Here is a 19,592-nt window from a genome sequence, read left to right as displayed (position 1 = left end):
AAAAGACTAGGTGTGGGACAACAAGAGCTCAGTCCATAATTATGCATTCCAGAGAAACAACCAGGAAGAAAGAATAGACTGTAACCATGTCATGAAAAAGTTTCTGTCTGTTTTTCAGAACCCGGATCTTCTCCCAGTGAAACCGGTGGTGATTCTAGCACAGTGGATACTGTCGTGTTAACGCATTTGGTCTCCCTCGCGGGGGATGTGGCTTTGCAGCAGCTTGTACATCTCGAGTTATCCGTGAGCAATGAGCTACGCAGGCGCCGGATCCTTGGAGAAGAGCAAGAAGCAAAGGAGCAGGCTGCCAGCAAGACAAAGGACAAGAAGAACAAGGTGAGAGCCGGTCTTCTCTTGGTTTGTTGTCTCCTCCACCCCCTCTTTTTTAAAGTTCACTTGACTTAAGTCACTTAGACCTATAAAAGATGGCCATTACACTTCTTACCCTTTGTTGTTACGTGTCATCAAGATGTCTGCAGCTTATGGCGATCCTATGAATAAGCAATCTCTATGATGTCCTGTCCCCAAAAGCCCTCCTTAGCTCTTGTAACCTCCTTTTTAGGGAGTCAGTCCATCTCATATTGGGTCTTCCTCTTTTCCTGATGCCTTCCACCTTTCTCAGCATTATTGCCTTTTCCAGAGAACCCTGCTTTCTCATGATGAGGCCAATAGAGGACAGCCTCAGTTTCGACATTTTTATCTCCGGAGATAATTCAGGCTTGGTTTGATCTAGAACCTGCTAGTTTGTCTTTCTGGCTGTCCGGGGTATCTGCAAAACTCTCCTCCAGCCTCTTTACCTAGTGAATGATTTTCTGAAGTACAGGGATAGAACCTGAAACGGTTGTTAATATTGTCCCTTTCCTTTGGCCTTAGAGAGCTTCATGGCCAGCTCAAGGTTGACTCAGCCTTCTATCCTTCCAAGATTGGTAAACTGAGTATCCAGATCGCTGGGGGGAGAGGGATGTGTAGTCTGCATAATTAACTTGTAAACCACCCAGAGAGTGTTTTAAATGCTATGGGGCAGTATGTAAGCATCACACTTTGCTTTGCTTTAACCATGCCCTGCTACAAACAACAGCCTTTATCGGAGGATTGGGGAATGAGGAATGTTAACTTCCAGTAGTTTCCTTCCCTCTGCACAGAGTACTGGGAACGAGACCACTATGGAAGAGGACCTTGGGTTGGTGGGGGCCTCTGCTGAGGACGCAGAAGCAGAGCTCATCCGCACCATCTGTGAGACGGAGCTGCTGGACGGTGAGTATGGCTTTCTGAGTAGAAGACGTTCCTTCTGTCTCATCTCTCCCACATGGCTGAGCTTCTTTGTAGTCAATAGTTATGTTAGCATCATAGTGACTGACAACAAACCTCCCAGCTTGTGTTTTGCCTTTCCCATAAAAATGGTAGGTGACTTTAGGCAATCCACAAATGGCCCCTACTCCATAGGATGTTAAGGTTTTACAGGGTTGATGTTGTAAGGAATGATTAATCTAAAGCACCGTTAGTGATGGTTATAATGGTGTCTGGAGTGAAAAGTAATTAGCTGAACAGAGAAGCCTTCATGTTCACTGCAACGTAAAAAGTGCTCAGTAATGTTAAAAGGAATCTGGAATGTTCTCATGTCTTCCCAATAAAAGCATCATTTTATTTTCCGTGATTTGATCCATGCCTTGTATTTCACACTCAAGATGTGTTACAACATGTAAAATAATGTGTGAGGATAAAATCACATTGATGGCAGTGGTACAAGCAGAATGCTGGTGGTGGCTTCATGCCTTACTAATGGACTTCCCCTGGGTACCTGGCTGGCCACGGCATGGACAGAATACTGGACTAAATGAAGCCTTGGGTCTGATCATGGCTCTTTTCTTGTTAATCTCTTGGACCTCTTGAATTGTGTTTAAAAACATAAAGTTAATTATAACTGCTTACTTGCACTTACCTGAAACAGACCGAAAAGCAAACATGTTTTAGAGAGAAAATGTGCTTTCCAGCCTCAGGTTGTTGGGGAAAAGATCTAAAGGTTCCCTAAATTGATCTGTTGCAACCTCTCTGCTTCTTCTTATGGAATAGGAAAACAACTTATTTCCGCCTTTATTCCCCTGGTGCTCAAGATTTGCAATAACCCAGGACTTTACAATGATCCAGCCCTCTCAGCAGCAGCTGCCTTGGCCCTTGGAAAATACTGTATGATCAGGTATTTCTTATCCTCTTCCCACCCCCCATACCCTCTTTATTCTTTTGGGGCTCTTTTCACATTGGTTGTATGTTTTCTTGTAAGCAGGTTACAACTGGAAGTCTCTTCATGATATAGCCAGAGTTGCTTTTCTTTTCTTTTCGATGCAGTGCAGGATTCTGTGATGCTCACTTGCGTCTCTTCTTCACGATGATGGAAAAATCCACTCACTCCAGCGTGCGTGCCAACCTCATGATTGCCGCTGGGGACCTGGCGATCCGTTTCCCCAATGTGGTGGAACCTTGGACGTCCCACCTCTACGCCAGGTGAAGCCTTGGGAAGGAGAGCCGTGGGAGGTGGGAAGGGCCTGAGAGTGCAAGCCGTAGAATTAGCACAGGATGGCTGGTAGCTGAATCAAGCGGTTTCCAGGTGGGAAGGCCACCAGGGAGTCTGATGGTGCCCAGGGTGATACTGATTTCATGCTCACGCTGTTTCTGAACGGGTTTGCTCCTCAGGCTGCGTGACCCTTGTCAGTACGTGAGGCAGACCGCTGCTTTGGTCATGACTCACCTGATCCTGAAGGACATGGTAAAAGTGAAGGGGCAGGTGAGCGAAATGGCAACGCTTCTCATTGATCCGGAGGAAGAGATCGCGAGACTGGCGCAAAACTTCTTCACTGAACTCTCCAGCAAGGTGGGTCAATGGACCGTAGTGCTAAATCTTTGGAATACAGAACACCTCACTGCTGTGCGTTACGATTCAAATATTGTTAGATAGAGCAGGTGATCAAAACCCAATTGCCAGGTAACAGGCCCAGTTATACTTGTCAGAGATCTCATGGCAATTAGAACAGAAAGCCATCTTCCCTACGAAATCAGATCACATGCAAATAGAATCTTATCTCACCAGTGACCTGAAGCTCCCTTTCTGTGTCCAAACTACCTAACAGATAACATTAAAATAAAGGCAATACAGGCAGGCCTTCCCTGCAGCCATTACCTAGCATATCTCTCCTTTTCTTTTTTCTCTCTTCTTTTTCTTCTCTTCCCATCTTGGACTCTGTGATTAATCTGGATTTTACCTTAGTTTATTTTTATGTTATATGTAAACCGCCCAGAGTAGACACGTTCTAGATGGGTGGTATATAAATCAAATAAATAAATAAATAAATAAATACAAAAGGAGACATGAAATCAAAGAGTAAATTAAGTAGAATAGTATAATTGAGCAGTAGCCAATTAAGGACAATTAAATTAAGCAACCAAAAGAGGTGGAGGCCATGGTTTGGGAAACAGGTAAAGGCAACAATTAGTGTCTGCACAGGAATATCTGTGTGTTGGCTTTTGGTGGCGGGGGCAGCATTTGAGTTCAGCTTTAAAAAGGGAAATATTTCCAGTGCAACAGCTGGATCCCCATTCTCGTCACTAGTTCCTCCTAGATAGAGAGGGTGGAGCTGGCTCTTTGCATAGTGGGGCAGCCAAATGAACCTTTCCTTCCTGCTCTGGTCCCCACTGCCAAATGTTTGGCATCTGAGCCCACATCTCTGGACAGCCTCCTCCTGCACATTCATATGAGGGAAGTACTGTACTACTTCAAACACCCTGCCCCAAGCACACACCCCTTTCAGTGATCTGCTGTGCAGGGAATGTCTGGAGCCACCTTTTGTACTTCCTAAATTCATATCGCAAAAATGATCCAGAATGATACTTTGGTAAATATCAAATGCTGGTTTGAAGTCCCATGGAAACCACCTCTTTTATGTCCTTAATAGGGCTATAAACTCTCTAGATTGATTTTATTTTTAAGCATTCTTTTAAGATATTGTTCTATATTTAGCTCTGGCACTGTAGCCCACTTATTCAAAGGTGAGACAGTATTTTTTTTATCTTACCCTTTGACAGTTCATTTCCTGATAGCTGTTCTCACATTTCTATGTCAGGGAAGCCTCTCTCTCTGCATGGCTGGTGAAAAAAACAAAGCAGCTGGCCTGTGCCTTGATTTTAGTGCCTGTATCTTAGCCAGAATCTGTAGCCCTGCCAAGTCCAGCCCTAGCTTTGGTACTGGAGGAGTTCAAGGGTTTAACACGCTGCGCTCTCGCTTTCTCCATACAGGACAACGCTGTGTACAACTTGCTCCCAGATATGATCAGCCGTCTCTCTGACCCAGACTCTGGCATAGAAGAGCAGCCTTTCCATACCATTATGAGGTGGCTTGCTTTTTTTTTCTTTTCTTTTTGGTTTTTCTCCCTTAAAGTTGGTTTCCCAGGCACAGAGTGACCTTGGCGCTTAGGCTGGCCAATGGAGGCAGGTCTGTTACCAGGCCAAGTGTTCTGTAGGCCACGTTGGAATTCTTAACAAACAGAACAGGAGATGTGACAGTGTGTCAGATTGTATCGGACAGGTTTCTTCAAGAAACGGAGCTTTCATGTTCAGAAAGGTTGTGCCTCTGAATGTCGGCAGACAGGCAGCGGACAAGGAGCCCCCTCGAGCCCCCTGGTTCTGATCCAGAATGAAGCTAGGTCAAGAGGCTCAGTTTCAAGGGCCTGCTCACCTTGCATTTCAGCTACTCCATACTAAAAATCAGAATGAGGGTCAGGAGTTTTGAGAAACCTTCAGAATGCTCTTGTAGAAATCATACCTTAGGTAACCAGGGCATTCCTAGTGCGAGTTTCATTTAAAAAAAAAAATCTAGATTGGTTAGAAGGAGTGCAGGCAACAGCTTTATGGGATGGAGGAAAGTGGTGATTAATGAAACAAGGGCCAACCCCTTTCCTGTCTACCCTTCTTCTGGTGGGCTTTAGGGGATTTGGACAAAGGTTAGCATCCTGTTGCACAACTTACAGTGGTCAGAAGAAGGCAGGAAGCTGTATGAGTCCTTTTGTCCTTAAAACTTAGGATAGCCAAAGAAAGGCTGCAGACGTTAGGGGGTCACATGACTTCATGCTTTCCCCAAAGCCCCACTGCAGGCGAACCTAGACCCTGGCCTTTCCCATAGTCCTGTGCATATGTTAGGAAACTCAAGCCAAGGACCAGTGGTGGCAGTGCTTGGGTAATAGCAGTCGTTATTTCGTGAACCACTGGTTAATAAGATAGAATGAAATACAACATCTGAGGCTGTGAGTATGTGCAGGGTGTGTCTCAAGTGTTGAAATGATCACAGAGTCATGGAGCTGGAAGGGATCCCACAGGGCAGTGGTTCCCCACCTTGGGTAGCCCAGGTTTTTGTTGTTGTTGTTGTTGTTGTTTTGGACTGCAGTTCCCAGAAGCCTTCACCAGTAGCTGTGCTGACCAGGATTTCTGGGAATTGCAGTCCAAGGACACCTGGGCTATCTAAGGTGGGGAACCACTGCCACAGGGCATCAAGCTTCTCTGTCAAAATAGGAAATCCCCAGCCCAAGCATCTCTTGACAGAGGGTGAGCACGAAAACCCATTCCACACATGTACTGTTTTGGCAGAGAGAAGAGCCCGTTCTTTACTGAAAGGCTTGTGTGTGGTTGGCTTCAACAAACAGTAAATTTTGGCCTGCATGGAATAAATGTTAGACCACCTTCTCTGCAAGGTTGTATCTCTGATTCTAGCCCAGCAGAAAATCCTAGATCCAGCAGTGTAGCTTGTGCTCTAACTTTGCAAAATAGTTTTTTCTCTTTTCCCTCATAACCAGCTCCTGATTTTTAACCATTCTTTCCCCAACAGGCAGCTTTTCTCTTTTATCACCAAAGACAAGCAGACCGAAAGCCTAGTGGAAAAGCTTTGTCAGCGGTTTCGGACGGCTCGGTGAGTAAGGAAACTGCCGAAGGAAGTAGCGTACAAGCCCAGAGCATCTCTCAATGAGAGAGACAATGACCTCAGGGACGAGGAACCTGGTGGGAGAGAGTTGGCTGGAAAGGGTGTTCCCTACTTCGTGATCGGTCATATTTGTTGCTTGTATTGCTGCTGTTGGTATCGCCTGGGACAATGTGGAGCAATACACAAGATGCAGCTGGTTAGATAGCTTTGGCTCATTTCTGTGCAGTGGAACAACTTGGACAAAGGAATTGTGATTTCATAGCAGACTGCACTCCCTTCCTTACAGGTGGAAACTCCATCCAAACCACGAGCTCTTTGGGTTGCTGCATCATGTCTTGCTTCTATGAGAATTTTTTCCGGTTATTAGGGGTGAAATCCCCCCCCCAGCCCCCAGTTGTAGTGTGTGCCTTTTTTATATGTAGATCTGCCATATTTCCTACTGGGGTAGGGCTTAGGGTTGGGTTAAAAATCCTATTTTCATCCTGGTGAGCTGCCACCTACGCTATGACTGTTTTGAGGCCAGTGAAGGCAATCCGCCTGCTCTTAAAATAGAAGCTGCTCTCGTTTGAGGGGACAGCTAAAGAATTTCTCTGTTCTGGTCATGGTAGCGCTAGGAAAGAGGTGTGCCTATAAAGAGCATTTGCTGTTGCTTTTATCAGGCTGCATATTTGCAACAGACTATCTACAAAGAATTCTTTAGTCCAGTTTGTATGCTGCTCTGGGAACACAGGGGACTGTTACAGCAGCCAACAGGCCAGGATATGTTGTAATGCTTCCTTTAGTCAAAGTGAGTCAGCAGTCCACACCAACTAGATCTGGATTCAGTGAGTTTTACAATTTTCTACTGAACAACTCTGCCTCTGTTTATTTGTTTTCTTTATTTTGAAAGTCAGGCTTTCCTCTCACCTCTCTTCCCTGCATGTGCCCAAATCCTTCTTCTCCTAAGTAGAACTACTTTTTCACTGCTTACTTCCAAAAATAACATGGAATGCTGATGCAGTCAGTATGTCCTCTCCTGTTCTGTTCCTGCACTGCTCTGATCTAGCTCCCTGCTTTGTAGCTTCTTCACACGAAAGAAGGAATTGTAAAGCTTTGTCTGGTCTAGACCGCTTTATTCTTTAGGTGATAGCCCACAGGGTGGAAACACTTGTAATAATAATAACAAACCATTATTGACATATAAAATAAACATAGTCAAGGTAGTTTGTTAGATTTCTGGATTCACAGGGAGCGCTCACATGGACAATATCTTTCGGAATTAAGGGGTCATGTTATACGTACCATATGATACAGCACCAGGCATGATGTTACATCTGGCCAGAGAAAAAGCCCTGTGGTTTTGTGGACATTTAAGCAGCGTGAGGAAAGCAGCTGGTTGTCCCATTTCCAAGGGGATGTGGAGAGACAACGGGGAACAAGTCTTATCAGCTGCACTCCACAATTCCTCAATCTCAGTGTCCATTATTCGTCTCTTAACTGTTTGAAATGCTAGCTCTAGACTCAGTGAACCTAAAGACCCAATGTCTAGGCTAATCAGTTTCAGTTTTTAAAAAGGGCAGTAGACCCAAAAGGAGGGTCGGAATCTTGCAGAAGCTGATATAATAAGCTGTCTTGGTCTGAGTTATAAAACATCTTTTAGTCAGAATTGAAACGTTCTCAGCCATGCCGTCATGGAAACACTTGTAAACAAAGTTGTGGCCATTAAAGAGTGGGTTGGGGAGTGGCAGAGAGAGACCTTTACCTGAAGAGCCAAGAGAAAGATGAGTTTGGGCTTCCTCCAGATCTGCAAAATGGAAGGGGTGAACTGCCCCTGCTGCCCAGTTCCAAAAGCTCAGCCGGGATTTGACGTGTTTCTGTACTTGCCGATGAAAGCGGAGAGCAGTGAAGAAGCTTCTACCCCTTCTCTCCATCTATAGACTAGAGAGGCGAGATACAGGAGGTGAGAAAAAGCCCACAAGGCTTGGTAGCTGACTTGGATTAGACTCCCTTTCTCCAGCTCCATGTCTAGATTCCTCTCGCCCCCTATGCTGTGTTTCAGAGGCATAACGCAAGGATAAAGCCAAGGCCTGCACCTTGAGGGAGAAGGGTCCTGGGGATGACAGTGTTTGGGTTGGGCAGCCGCCATTTGTCTTGCAACATACCTCCCTTAATCATAGTTCTGTTACCTTCCTCATTCATTACCAAAGCTGCCTTCTTCCTTCTTAAAGTTCATTGGGACAATCCATCAGCTTGCCATATGCTCAATAATCCTTGTAACACAAAGGCAGGGCAGTTGTACACTCTTGTACAAACACACTTAATTCACAGTGGGAAGTTGACACCTTGAGATTACCTTGACCCATTTCTTGATACCTTTCCTCTTAAGCGTACACATCTGTCATTGTTCAAATTGTGCATTTGTGCACACATGGTGCAAATAAAATGAGTATCCGAAAGAAGCAATGTTACGGACTGGATCCTGACTATGTTCCTTGAATTTGAGTTCCATTTGAAACACTCAGTCGCAAGTCTTTCATCCCATTGTTAATTAAGAAACGTGGGTGTGTCTCCTAGAGCAAACTGATCTGAAATGGAACGACCCAGTAATTAAGAGACATTGCCTTAATATAAACTTGGCCATCATTAGCTACTGGTATATGTAAGAACATTTTTTTTTAAAGGGAGAAGTTTGGATGAGTGCCAGTTGCAGCACCAAATAGATGTGGGTGTTGCCCTGTGGTCTTGCTTGTGGGCTTCCCATGGACATCTGCCTAAATTAAGCAGGGTTCCTGTGTTTTTAAGCTTTCCTTATCCTTGTTACATCACCACTTGAATATTCTGAGCATTTTTCCTAGCTTTACCCCGGAGATGCCAGCAATCTTGCATGCATTTCAGATCTACAACATGCAGGTCCGTCTCTCAGGGCATGGTTTTGCTCTAGTTGAAACTGAACATTTGTGTTCCTCCCTGATTTGCAGGACGGAGCGTCAGCACCATGATCTGGCGTACTGCCTTACGTTGCTTCCTCTCACGGAGCGAGGTCTCCGCAAGATGCAAGACAACTTTGATTGCTTTGCTGATAAGCTGCAGGATGCAACGGTGTACAGCTGTTTCTTGGGTGCCCTGGGCCGGCTTCGCCGGGTGGCCAATAAGCCTGAGATGAAGGTACGGCTCATCTCTTTTCCCAGTCTGGGTTAGGGAGCAATTGCCATTTCCACCTCCCCCTGGAAACAAGGCAAAGCAAGAGGTGCTCAGTGCTGCAGCCTAAGCAACCATCATCATTCCCCTATTTTTATTGTTTCGTTTCTACTCACTTTTGCATTTTGTGCCATTTGTCAGGCTCTTACTGAAGAATTTGAGCAGAAGCTCCGAACGTGCCACAGCAAGGGCCTGGACTCCTCCGCTGAAACTCCCGGGACATCCAAAGGCCAAGACCACAGAAATACATCTGTCTGCCCTACAGCAAAGAAAGGAGCATCAAGTATGTCCACAGTTCAACCATCTGTACTAAAACGGCAATATCTGTGTAGCATGAACCGCCATTGGACCATTAAATTAAGTGGCCCATATTTACTGTTGACAGTTTATAAATTTTGAAGCATTTTCTGAGCCATTGCAGAGCTTAGAGGAGTGAAATTCAGGGCACTGCTGAGAATCATACTGAGTGAATACGGCTTCTCACACTGTGGGTGAAACAAACATAAAACATTGTGTAGGTTTATTAGAGAAAAACAAAGTGTTGCCCAAGTTTTCTTCGGAGTTCAGCCTGTGGTGGTTTGTTTGTTTTTTAAAATTGGAGTTAGAACATCTGAGGATTCTGAAAAACCTTGCAGTGATTCATCAGTACAAGTTATAACCCTTTGTACGTATTTCTGCACACTTAATGGTGCTTCCCTCTAAAGCAGGGCTGGGTGGCCTTCAGAGATTCAAGAGCCATACATGCCCGCCCACCCCCTGGACCTGTCCCACTCCCATGCCTTACTCACTCAGATTAGTTTTCCTTTTAAAACTTGTGCTCTACCGGAAAAGATAGCCAAAAAACGGAGTTGCAGTTTGCCTACCTTTGCCCTAATGCTGTATGTCCAGGATGGGAGATAGGACAGCATACCGGAGGCTGATTGGATGTAGTACACTTGGCTTTGGAATGAGTTCCAAAAGGGGGGGGGGCAGCCATTTTAGTCTTTTGTAGCAAAAGCAACAAAGAGTCCTTGGGCATCATGAAGGCCACAACAAAAGCCTAGGCCAGAATAAAACTTGTACTCTTTAAGGCAGGGGACCCCAACTTCCAGTCTGCAACCCGACAGCGGTCTATGGACACAGATCTGCCGCCATGCGCATGAGTGGGCTCAGCGTCCTGCGAGTGCAATGCACGCTAGCATGCTCCACACCCCTGCAGGCACGCCACACCCCCACGAGCGTGCCATCCCCCCCCCCATCCAGTCCGCGATTGGGAAAAGGTTGGGGACCACTTCTTTAAGGTACTTCAAGACTCCAAATTGTTACTGTTTTTCAGCAGTCCCTTGCACAGATATATGCTGCAACAAGTGTTTGACAAACAGTGCTGTAGTAGTACTGTAGCTACTTAGCCATTTGTATGTTTAGTTTTTTTCCGTAAATTCTGTACCATGTCCTTTTACAGGGTCCCGCCGGCAACCGCTCCGTGCAGCCAACAGAGACACTGGCTCTCCTTTCATCACTCCAGAACCTCGTCTCTCCAGATCCCGCAGAAAGACTTCACGGCGCAAAATTTCTATTGTCTTCTCTAGCGATGAGGAGAACGACCTAGAGGAAGGTGAGAATATGTCTGGCATTTTTCTAACCACTGGCTGATTGCATCATAACTGGAAGGTTCTCATTTTACAAATTCTTTTTTGGCAGGACATTTAAGGTAATCTCGTGTGTCTTTCTGTCATCCCTTTGTCCTAGAAGCTGCCTTGGAAATGTTTTTAAATAATTAATAATAAACATTGTTCTTCGTTCGTGACCTCTGTGAATGCACACTATAGGGTTAAGTCCGCGCCTGCGCCGGAATCCTCGGAAATTTCTAGAGCTTTAGAGAAAAAAACAAGTTAATTAATTGGTGCCCCTACAGCGCACGCTCTTCCCGCCCTTAGCCTCAGTTCCGTTTTACCGCCTTCAGCGTTAGGAACTCCTCGATAGAGCTCTTCTTACTGATTGCCTCTTCGGCCTTTTCGACAACTCTTTATATACGACTATTCTTTGCCCCTACTTTGGACTGGATTTGGACTGAGTTCTCGCCTTTGCGATTTGGATTGTCTTTTTCCCTTTCTCCGGTTTGACCTCGGACTGCCTGACCACGCCAGAGCCCGCCTTCAGGTCCGATCAGTGAGTTCCCTCCCTGATTTTATGCCCCCCTTGGGCCCCTTTAAGAAGTGTATTTCGTGTGGCCGAAAGCTACCGTCCTCAGACGCTCACGAGAACTGTTTGTTTTGCCTGGGAGAGGGGCATTTGGCTCGATCCTGCAGCCATTGTAAAAACTTTACTCGAGCTGCCCTCAGAGCGCGCCAGCAGCAGCTCCGCCTTTTCCTCTGGGAAGCAGCTCTGTCTGCCTTGACGCACACCGTTATGGAGCCTCCCCCAGCTGCCTCTCTGGGGTCAAAATCTGAGCGCGGAGCTAAGTCATTGCCTCCTCAGCTCACTTCTAAAGCAGGGAAACCAACAAAAAAGTCTTCCTCCTCGGCTCCTCATGCAGCCTTACCGGCGCCCGGCGCCTCCGTTGCCCTGGCTGTTTCCTCTGAGGTTCCCGCCCACAAAGCAACTTTGAGGGCGGCGAAATCTTCCGCAGCAGACCCTATGAAAAAGAAAAAGGAAAGGGTCTCTGCTAGATCTCAAAAGGGATCTGCTTCCAAAGGGGAGGATCGGTTATGCTCCATTCTGGCTGCTCCAAGTTCACCACCACCCCCGATTCTGGAGGAGGAGGAAGGAATTGCGGAGGAATGCACTGAGGACATTGAACCTATTCCTCCCCGGCAGGGATCGGCATCAGCCAGGAGGCGTAGCCGTTCACCTAGCCCGCCCCCACTAGAGGAAGAGCATATCTCTAGTGCTGGTTCTGCCCCTCTCAGCCCTGCGTCAGCCGGGCGGGCGTTATCCATCCACTCGCGCTCCTTTTCGCGATCACCAGTTCCAGCCTCACCGCCGCGAAAACGAGCAGCGAAATTAAAGCATTGCTCCCCCCCTCATCGTCACCATTCTACGAGGGAAATTTTCATCCTCCCAAGGGCAGCTCGCCGTCGGGAAAAGGAGGGAAACAAGGGGCCCTATGTGATTGATCTCGATCGTCTCCATCGGCGTCGGGACATCGCTGATGACTCAGATTCTTGGTCGGAGGATGAGGCGCGACACCTGAGGAAAAGGGTCCGCTACATCTATGCCTCCTCCTCGTCCCCCTCACCCTCGCCCCCCCGACACCGTCCTCGAGAAAAATATAGGACACATCACTCATTGGAATCGAAAACAGAGCACAAACACAGAAAGGCTGGTGAATCCCATAACTCCACCTCATTGGGAACAGCCCATACTAGGCAAAAAACTGCACCTTCCTCTGCTGCACCCTTCTCTGGGGTAGCCCCTAGGAAGCCACATAGAACAACTATTAGACCATCCTCTCCAGAACCGTCTCTGCCAAGGGACAGATATCCCTTACAGGAATCCCCTGCACCATTTTCAGCACCATCAGAGAGGTCAGATGATGAGTCCAACGCTGAGGCTCCATCTGAGCAGGGCAGTTCTGACATTCATAATTCATCTTCTGAGGACTATTCCTCTTATGTACAAATGGTGTCCCGTATGGCAAGAGCCCTTAAACTGGACATTGAAAAACCCCCACCTCCTACTGATGATCTTGTTTTTGGCAGAATTGAAAAGGACAAAGCACCTCCACTCAGTATTGCTTTCATTCCTTCTCTCATGAACACAGTCAAGGAGTCATGGTCTGCTCCAGCAACGTCTTCACAGGTGACTAGGAGAGTCGAAAACCACTACAAAACCCATGGTGAGGACGCTGCATTTCTGACCAAACATCCTATCCCTAATTCTATAATCGTGCAATCCAACCAATCTAAAACTTCATCAAAGACCCAAGCCACCCCCTCCAATAGGGAAGGCAGGAAGTTGGATGTGCTAGGTAGGAAAATGTATTCTTTCACTACCTTTTTGATTAGAGCTGCTAACTATCAAGCAGCAATGGCAGCTTACCAGATGGAGCTGTGGGAAAGGGTCTTACCTGCTTTGCAAGACACTTCAGATGATGTTCGGTCCTTTTTTCTCAACACCTTTGAAGAAGCCTCTAATGTAGCCAAGCATCAGCTTCTTGCTTCCAGACATTCTGCTGACATTGCTTCCAAGACCATGGTTTCCTCTATCATTCTGCGACGCCATGCCTGGCTCAGGTCATCTGGTATCAACGAAGACGCCAAAACTCGCATAGAAGCACTCCCTTTCGATGCTACAGGGGTCTTCAATGACAAGACAGATGAATCCATGGAGAGTTTTCACAAAATGAAGAAGACTGCGAAATCCTATACAATTCATCAACAATCTAGATTTCAACCTTATCAGTGGCGAAAACCTTACACTGCTAATCAATACTTACCCTCTTCTTCACAAACCTACCGTTCCTTCAAACAACAACCTAATGCCAGGTTTCCTCAGCCATCGACTTCTGCTGTTCCCTTTCGCTCGCAGGCCCAGACTCATCGCCGGCAGTCCTACCGTCCACCTGCCAAGAAAACAAAGCATTATCTTTGACTCTCCGACAACACTTCACGCACCACCCCACCCGCAAACCCGCCTTGCAAAGTTCCTTCCAAACTGGTCTCTCATCACAGACGACAAATGGGTGCTGGACATCATTCAGTTCGGCTACCGACTCGAATTCATAGAACTTCCCCCCTTGGGTCACATCAGATACTCAAAATTCGATCCAACTCTGCAGGAAGAAATCCACAGCCTTCTTCAGAAACATGCCATACAAGTTGTTCCACACAGTCAAGCAGGCAACGGTTTCTACTCCCGCTACTTTTCCGTCCCCAAGAAGGGCGGAGGTATCCGCCCTATTCTGGATCTTCGAACATTAAACCTCTACCTCCGCACAAGAAAGTTCCGCATGGTAACAATAGAAACCATACTCCACTTGCTACGACAAGGAGACTGGTTCGTTGTCATAGATCTCCAAGACGCCTATTTTCACATCTCCATTCATCCTCAACATCAAAAATATCTGCGATTTTATTTTCAAGACACCATTTTTCAATTCTCCGCTCTCCCTTTCGGGTTGTGTACCGCCCCTCGCACTTTCACCAAGTGCATGGCTCCTGTCGCAGCGTACCTTCGACTGCACAACATAGCTATCTACCCCTACATAGACGACTGGCTCATTGTCGCAGACTCACCACAGCAAGCGATCCAAAACACTCAGTTTGTCCTGCATACCTTAAAGTGCCTTGGGCTAAGAATCAACAAGTCAAAGTCCCGTCTCCGCCCATCTCAGGTGGCAGATTATATAGGCGCAACAATCAACTCTCTCACTGCTCGTGTTTCTCTTCCTACTGCTCGTATAAAGAAGCTTCAGAAAGCCATACGGCGTTTCCGGCCGCACCGTACAGTTTCAGCTCGCCATGCACAGCACCTGTTAGGCCTCATGGCCTCAACCACTGCAACTGTCCAACATGCTCGCCTAAAAATGAGATCATTACAGGCATGGTTTCTGACGCTATTCAATCCTATGACGGACGATCAAGAAAAACGTCTCAGAGTAACTCCAGAGCTTGCTCAGCAACTCAGGTGGTGGGTTTTTCCTCCTCACCTTCTCATAGGCCGTCCTTTTCGACCACTTCAGTTAACAATACAAGTGACAACAGACGCCAGCACAACGGGCTGGGGCGCCCATTGCAAGTCCCACAGGGTTCATGCGTTATGGTCCACAAAGGAGAAGCGTCTTCACATCAACCACCTGGAGATGTGGGCTGTAATAAAAGCTTTCCGCGCATTCCTTCCACTTCTTCATGGTCGTGCTGTTCAGCTGGTGACGGACAACACGACCACGATGCATTACATAAACAAGCAAGGCGGCACCCACTCCATGACGCTTCTTTACCTAGCAGTTATTCTTTGGGAATATTGTTACACCCACCACATATTTCCCATCGCCGTTTACGTGTCCACTGCCGACAACTACCTAGCGGATTCCCTCAGTCGCCTGCCCACTCAGACACACGAATGGGAACTGGACACAACAGTCTTCTCTCAGATTTGTCTGAAGTGGGGGGTGCCACAAGTGGATGTGTTCGCCTCTCAAACAAACAAGAAATGCCAAGTGTATTGTTCGAGAGCGGGAAGGGGTGTCGGCTCCATGGGAGACGCGTTGATGGTCCCCTGGACAAAGTCGCTTCTCTATCTCTTTCCCCCGCTACCGCTTGTCCAACGCTCCATTGTTCGAATACGTCAAATGAAGGCAGATGCAATTCTGATTGCACCGTGGTGGCCACGCCAGCCATGGTTCACCACGCTCAGGACCATGGCAGTCGAGCACTTCAGACTACCTTGCCTGCCTCACCTCCTGACGCTGGATGCCAGTCGCATTCACCACCCGGATGTTCACTCCCTCCACCTCACAGCATGGAGGATCCTCCCCTAATTCAAGAGGTCTTACGTAAAGCAAGAAAGCCCTCCACGACTATGTTATACTCGTATAAATGGAACAATTTTTGTAAATACGCCTCATCCAAGGGTTTTCAATCTAGACCAGTTGCCTTGCCACACCTCCTCACCTATTTGAGACATCTTTTCGATATGGGTCTCGTTGTTGCCACCATCAAGGTGTACTTGTCCGCGATTGTAGCACACCAACCTCACTCCTCTGATTCAGCTCGCCTTTTTTCGCACCCGAAGTTGAAACTCTTCCTCAAGGGCTTATCTAATCTGCGCCCAACAGCCAGGTCCCCACTACCTCAATGGTCTCTCCATCTGGTTCTGTACGCGCTCACCCGTCCTCCCTTTGAGCCTCTCGCTTCGACAGACCTTCGTTTACTTTCTTTTAAGACTTTGTTTCTGGTGGCTATCACCTCAGCTAGACGAGCTAGTGAGCTGGCTGCTCTACGAGCTGACCCTCCATACCTTCAATTCTTCCTCGATAAGGTGGTGCTTCACCCGGATGTTTCCTTTCTCCCTAAGGTTGTCTCTACTTTCCATATCAATCAGCCGCTGGTCCTGCCGACCCTTTTTCCAAAGCCGTCATCTCCGATTGAACGTTTGCTTCATAGCCTCGATGTACGACGAGCACTAGCATACTACACTTCGAGGACTAAAGACTTCCGCCAGTCCCCGAAGCTTTTTCTCTGTTTTTATGGATGTCATAAAGGTGCACCGGCTTCTTCTCAAACTCTATCCAGATGGCTAGTATCTACCATCTCTATTGCCTATGAAACAGCGGGCAAAACTCCTCCTGTTGGCGTAAAAGGACATTCTACTCGAGCCATGGCAACATCTACGGCTCTGCTTCGTGGTGTGGACCTTTCGGACATTTGTAGAGCGGCAACATGGTCCAGAGTGTCCACCTTTATAAAGCATTACAGACTGGACCTTCGAGCTAAGAGGGAGGCCAGTTTTGGGAGAGCTGTTCTCACATCGTTACTTCAGTGACGGCCCTCCATCCGGTAAGGCTGCTTGCTAGTCACCCTATAGTGTGCATTCACAGAGGTCACGAACGAAGAAGAAGAGGTTACTTACCTGTAACCATAGTTCTTCGAGTGAACCTCTGTGAATTCACACGTCCCGCCCGGCCTCCCCGCTTCCGTCACTGTTTAACTGGCTCCATGTAATATAGAGCTTATCTGTGGCGGATAAAACGGAACTGAGGCTAAGGGCGGGAAGAGCGTGCGCTGTAGGGGCACCAATTAATTAACTTGTTTTTTTCTCTAAAGCTCTAGAAATTTCCGAGGATTCCGGCGCAGGCGCGGACTTAACCCTATAGTGTGAATTCACAGAGGTTCACTCGAAGAACTATGGTTACAGGTAAGTAACCTCTTCACTCCTTCCCCTCAAGGAGGTACAGTGTCCGGGAACTGAATTCCCAACCTCTGACTGCATCCAGAGCGCTAAGCCACTGAACTATCCAGCATGCTGAAGACAAGCTATATGTTCATTAAATAAACAGGACATTAATTTTTTCCTTACAATTGGCTGCCTTTCTGCCTGTTGCTATGTCTTCTGCAGATTGCATCGTCCTCTAAAGCTTTTTGATAATTTCCTTTTCATCTTTCAGAACTCGAAGCTGAACTTACAGAGGAGGAGACACCTTTGAAAACTACCCCCATTTCTCGCACATCATCCCGTCGTGTTCAGTGATGCTGTTTTTTAGACGCTCTAGGATAATGGGGGAATAAAACTTCAGGTTCCAGAAGACCTGCATCTCCCAGATTTGTATATGAAGACGATGCAGAATGTTTTAGCTTATATTTGGAGACCATGCATTATGATGTGAAGACGGCTCATCCTCTCAGCTTTAGGCCGATGGATGATGTTATGTACTGACCCACGTGTACTCTCTACCGGTCAGCTCCGCTGGGTGGGGCTCCACCTATTGCGTGCAACTCCGCCGCCCCACCTGCCATGCAGGGTTCCATCGCGACCAGAACCTAAAGTGATTGTTAGGCGGAGGGGGAAGATGGCTGCAGAGGGAGGCAGAGGCACTCGTGCGCGCGCACCTAGCTTAGAAGGAACCTTGATACTGATGCATAAAGTAATGAAAAAAACAGTATAAACCTTCAGTAAATATGAGCCATTTCCTGCTAAGTGCTTCCTCCATATTTGGGCTAATGTTGGGTTTTTAGAAGTGACCCTAAAAATGTACCAATGATGTTCTATAATAGAATTGTTTTGAGGCACAAACAGTGCTCTAAGGCAGGGGTCTCCAACCCCCATCCGCGGCCCGGTGCCCATCCATGGGCTTCCTGAAACTGGGCCATGGAGATGGATCTCCGCCCCCATGCACAAACGGTGGGCATGTCACACACCTCGCTGCGTGAGCGTGACATGCCCACCCGCAAGCGCAGGGGTGCCCCCGCACATGGAGCCTGCACCCCCAACCTGTCCGCTGTCCCAAAAAGGTTGGGGACCGCTGCTCTAAGACACCCTGGAGTTCTAGCTTTGCCTGCATTTGCTTTGTTATGTCACAGGAACCAGTTGTAGTGGCTAAAAGTGGGTGCTTTCAACCAGTGGGCTTGTTCAGTACCAACGTTACCCTCTAACAATAGCACCCTTCTCTTTCCCAACTCCAGGCAAAATTTGTGAACTGTCAGAGTGAACTAATTTGCTCCCAAATGGAAAAGGACACTAGCTTATGCTGGAATGCTATCCAAGGGGTTACTGAAATGACACCTGGGAGGCAAGAGTGTTACGGCAGGAGTAGACCAGGGCATGTGCCCTAAATCTGTGCTCTGCCCCAGATATTTTCAGTTGCCATGATCACTTGCCCTTCTCTCCCCACTGATGGAGACCATAAACACCCATTCCCTTAGCAAACCACCAGGGGGTGTGATATGAATGGACTAAGCTTAATCTAAACTATAAGAACGCAGCCACTTTTGCTTCTTTTTCTTCTTCCAAGGGCAGATTCTTTTTCTACTATTACATATTGCCTATAGCATCTAAGCAAGAATGTGGTATACAAGCGGAATTGTCAGCAAGAGGATATATAACTGGGCATCCACCAGATGACGGTGGCACTATAGCTTTCGCACAATTTGTATAATTCCATTGTGTCAAGCAAAACAATCCTGGAAAGAATATTATTAAAATATCTATGCATTTCAGACAATGACTGCTTGTGCTGCTGCATCCTATCATTACTGGCCTGTGTAGAGGCCCCCTGGCTTTGGAAAACCCAAAGAAATGTCTTTGCTTCCACAATCTTCTTACCTCTGCCTTTTTACTTTTCCTGTATGGGAACAAGCTGGAGATTGTAACAAGTGAAGGTTTAGGACTATGAAGATGCTTTATTACAGGATAGTGTGAGGAGGCTGCAGGTGGAGAACTTAAAGGCAACACCAGCAGGCACATAACCTTGGAATAAAGTAAGTTATATGGTTTACACAGAGGTAAATCTTGAGTTGTGACCAGACTACTGCAAGCTCAATGCACTTCCCCGGCCATTCTACCCCTACCCTCGCCTGTACTTTGGTCCTTGGTGTTGTGTCTTTTAGCTTGAATTGTGGCCTCGGCAATGAGAAAATAGGCATTATCTCCGTATTCTAGAGGGAGGCTGGGGAACCTATTTAAGATCTTGCTTATCCTTTGGTTGCATCAAAGAACATGACTGTGCCGCTTATCAGGAAGTAGCTACATGGTGCTCTGCTGATATATTGGTAGCTTCCCCAGCAATATGGGTGCACCTGGGCAGCCTTCCCTGCATAGAGAAGATGAGGAAGGAGCAACTCCAGGTGTTCTTAAGAATCTGGCCCATTCCTGGCATGAACAGTACTCAGCAGGCTCTGAAAGACCTGGCTGGCTCTTTGCCCTCCTTTCCTTGCTGGGAAGGGACACAGGAACAAAGCCACTTTCCTTGGTGGAAGTCCCTGCCTTTTGCCCTCTTTCCCTTCTAACAGCAGAGCTGAATAGAACTTCAGTTTGTAAA

The 19,592-nt window shown here is 47.1% G+C and overlaps 1 protein-coding gene across 5 annotated transcripts in view; it reads left to right on the top strand.

Moving 5' to 3' along the window:
* The window catches only part of NCAPD2 (non-SMC condensin I complex subunit D2), a 58,356-nt gene extending 40,606 nt beyond the window's left edge, over nucleotides 1–17,750 (top strand). For all 5 annotated transcript variants that reach the window (XM_078384741.1, XM_078384740.1, XM_072991805.2 and 2 more), the window contains exons 21-31: nucleotides 119–336; nucleotides 1,143–1,254; nucleotides 2,071–2,194; nucleotides 2,344–2,499; nucleotides 2,689–2,866; nucleotides 4,285–4,379; nucleotides 5,867–5,947; nucleotides 8,917–9,103; nucleotides 9,278–9,419; nucleotides 10,578–10,730; nucleotides 17,223–17,750. In XM_078384741.1, coding sequence (XP_078240867.1) covers nucleotides 119–336; nucleotides 1,143–1,254; nucleotides 2,071–2,194; nucleotides 2,344–2,499; nucleotides 2,689–2,866; nucleotides 4,285–4,379; nucleotides 5,867–5,947; nucleotides 8,917–9,103; nucleotides 9,278–9,419; nucleotides 10,578–10,730; nucleotides 17,223–17,305 — 1,529 coding nt within the window. In that variant the 3' untranslated portion in view covers nucleotides 17,306–17,750. The remainder of the gene's footprint in view (nucleotides 1–118; nucleotides 337–1,142; nucleotides 1,255–2,070; nucleotides 2,195–2,343; nucleotides 2,500–2,688; nucleotides 2,867–4,284; nucleotides 4,380–5,866; nucleotides 5,948–8,916; nucleotides 9,104–9,277; nucleotides 9,420–10,577; nucleotides 10,731–17,222) is intronic.
* The last annotated feature ends 1,842 nt before the right edge of the window (nucleotides 17,751–19,592 follow it).

The sequence above is a fragment of the Pogona vitticeps genome, chromosome 2 (genome assembly GCF_051106095.1).
Source record: "Pogona vitticeps strain Pit_001003342236 chromosome 2, PviZW2.1, whole genome shotgun sequence".
Classification (NCBI taxonomy): Eukaryota; Metazoa; Chordata; class Lepidosauria; order Squamata; family Agamidae; genus Pogona; species Pogona vitticeps.
This window is presented reverse-complemented; position numbering and strand designations above follow the sequence as displayed.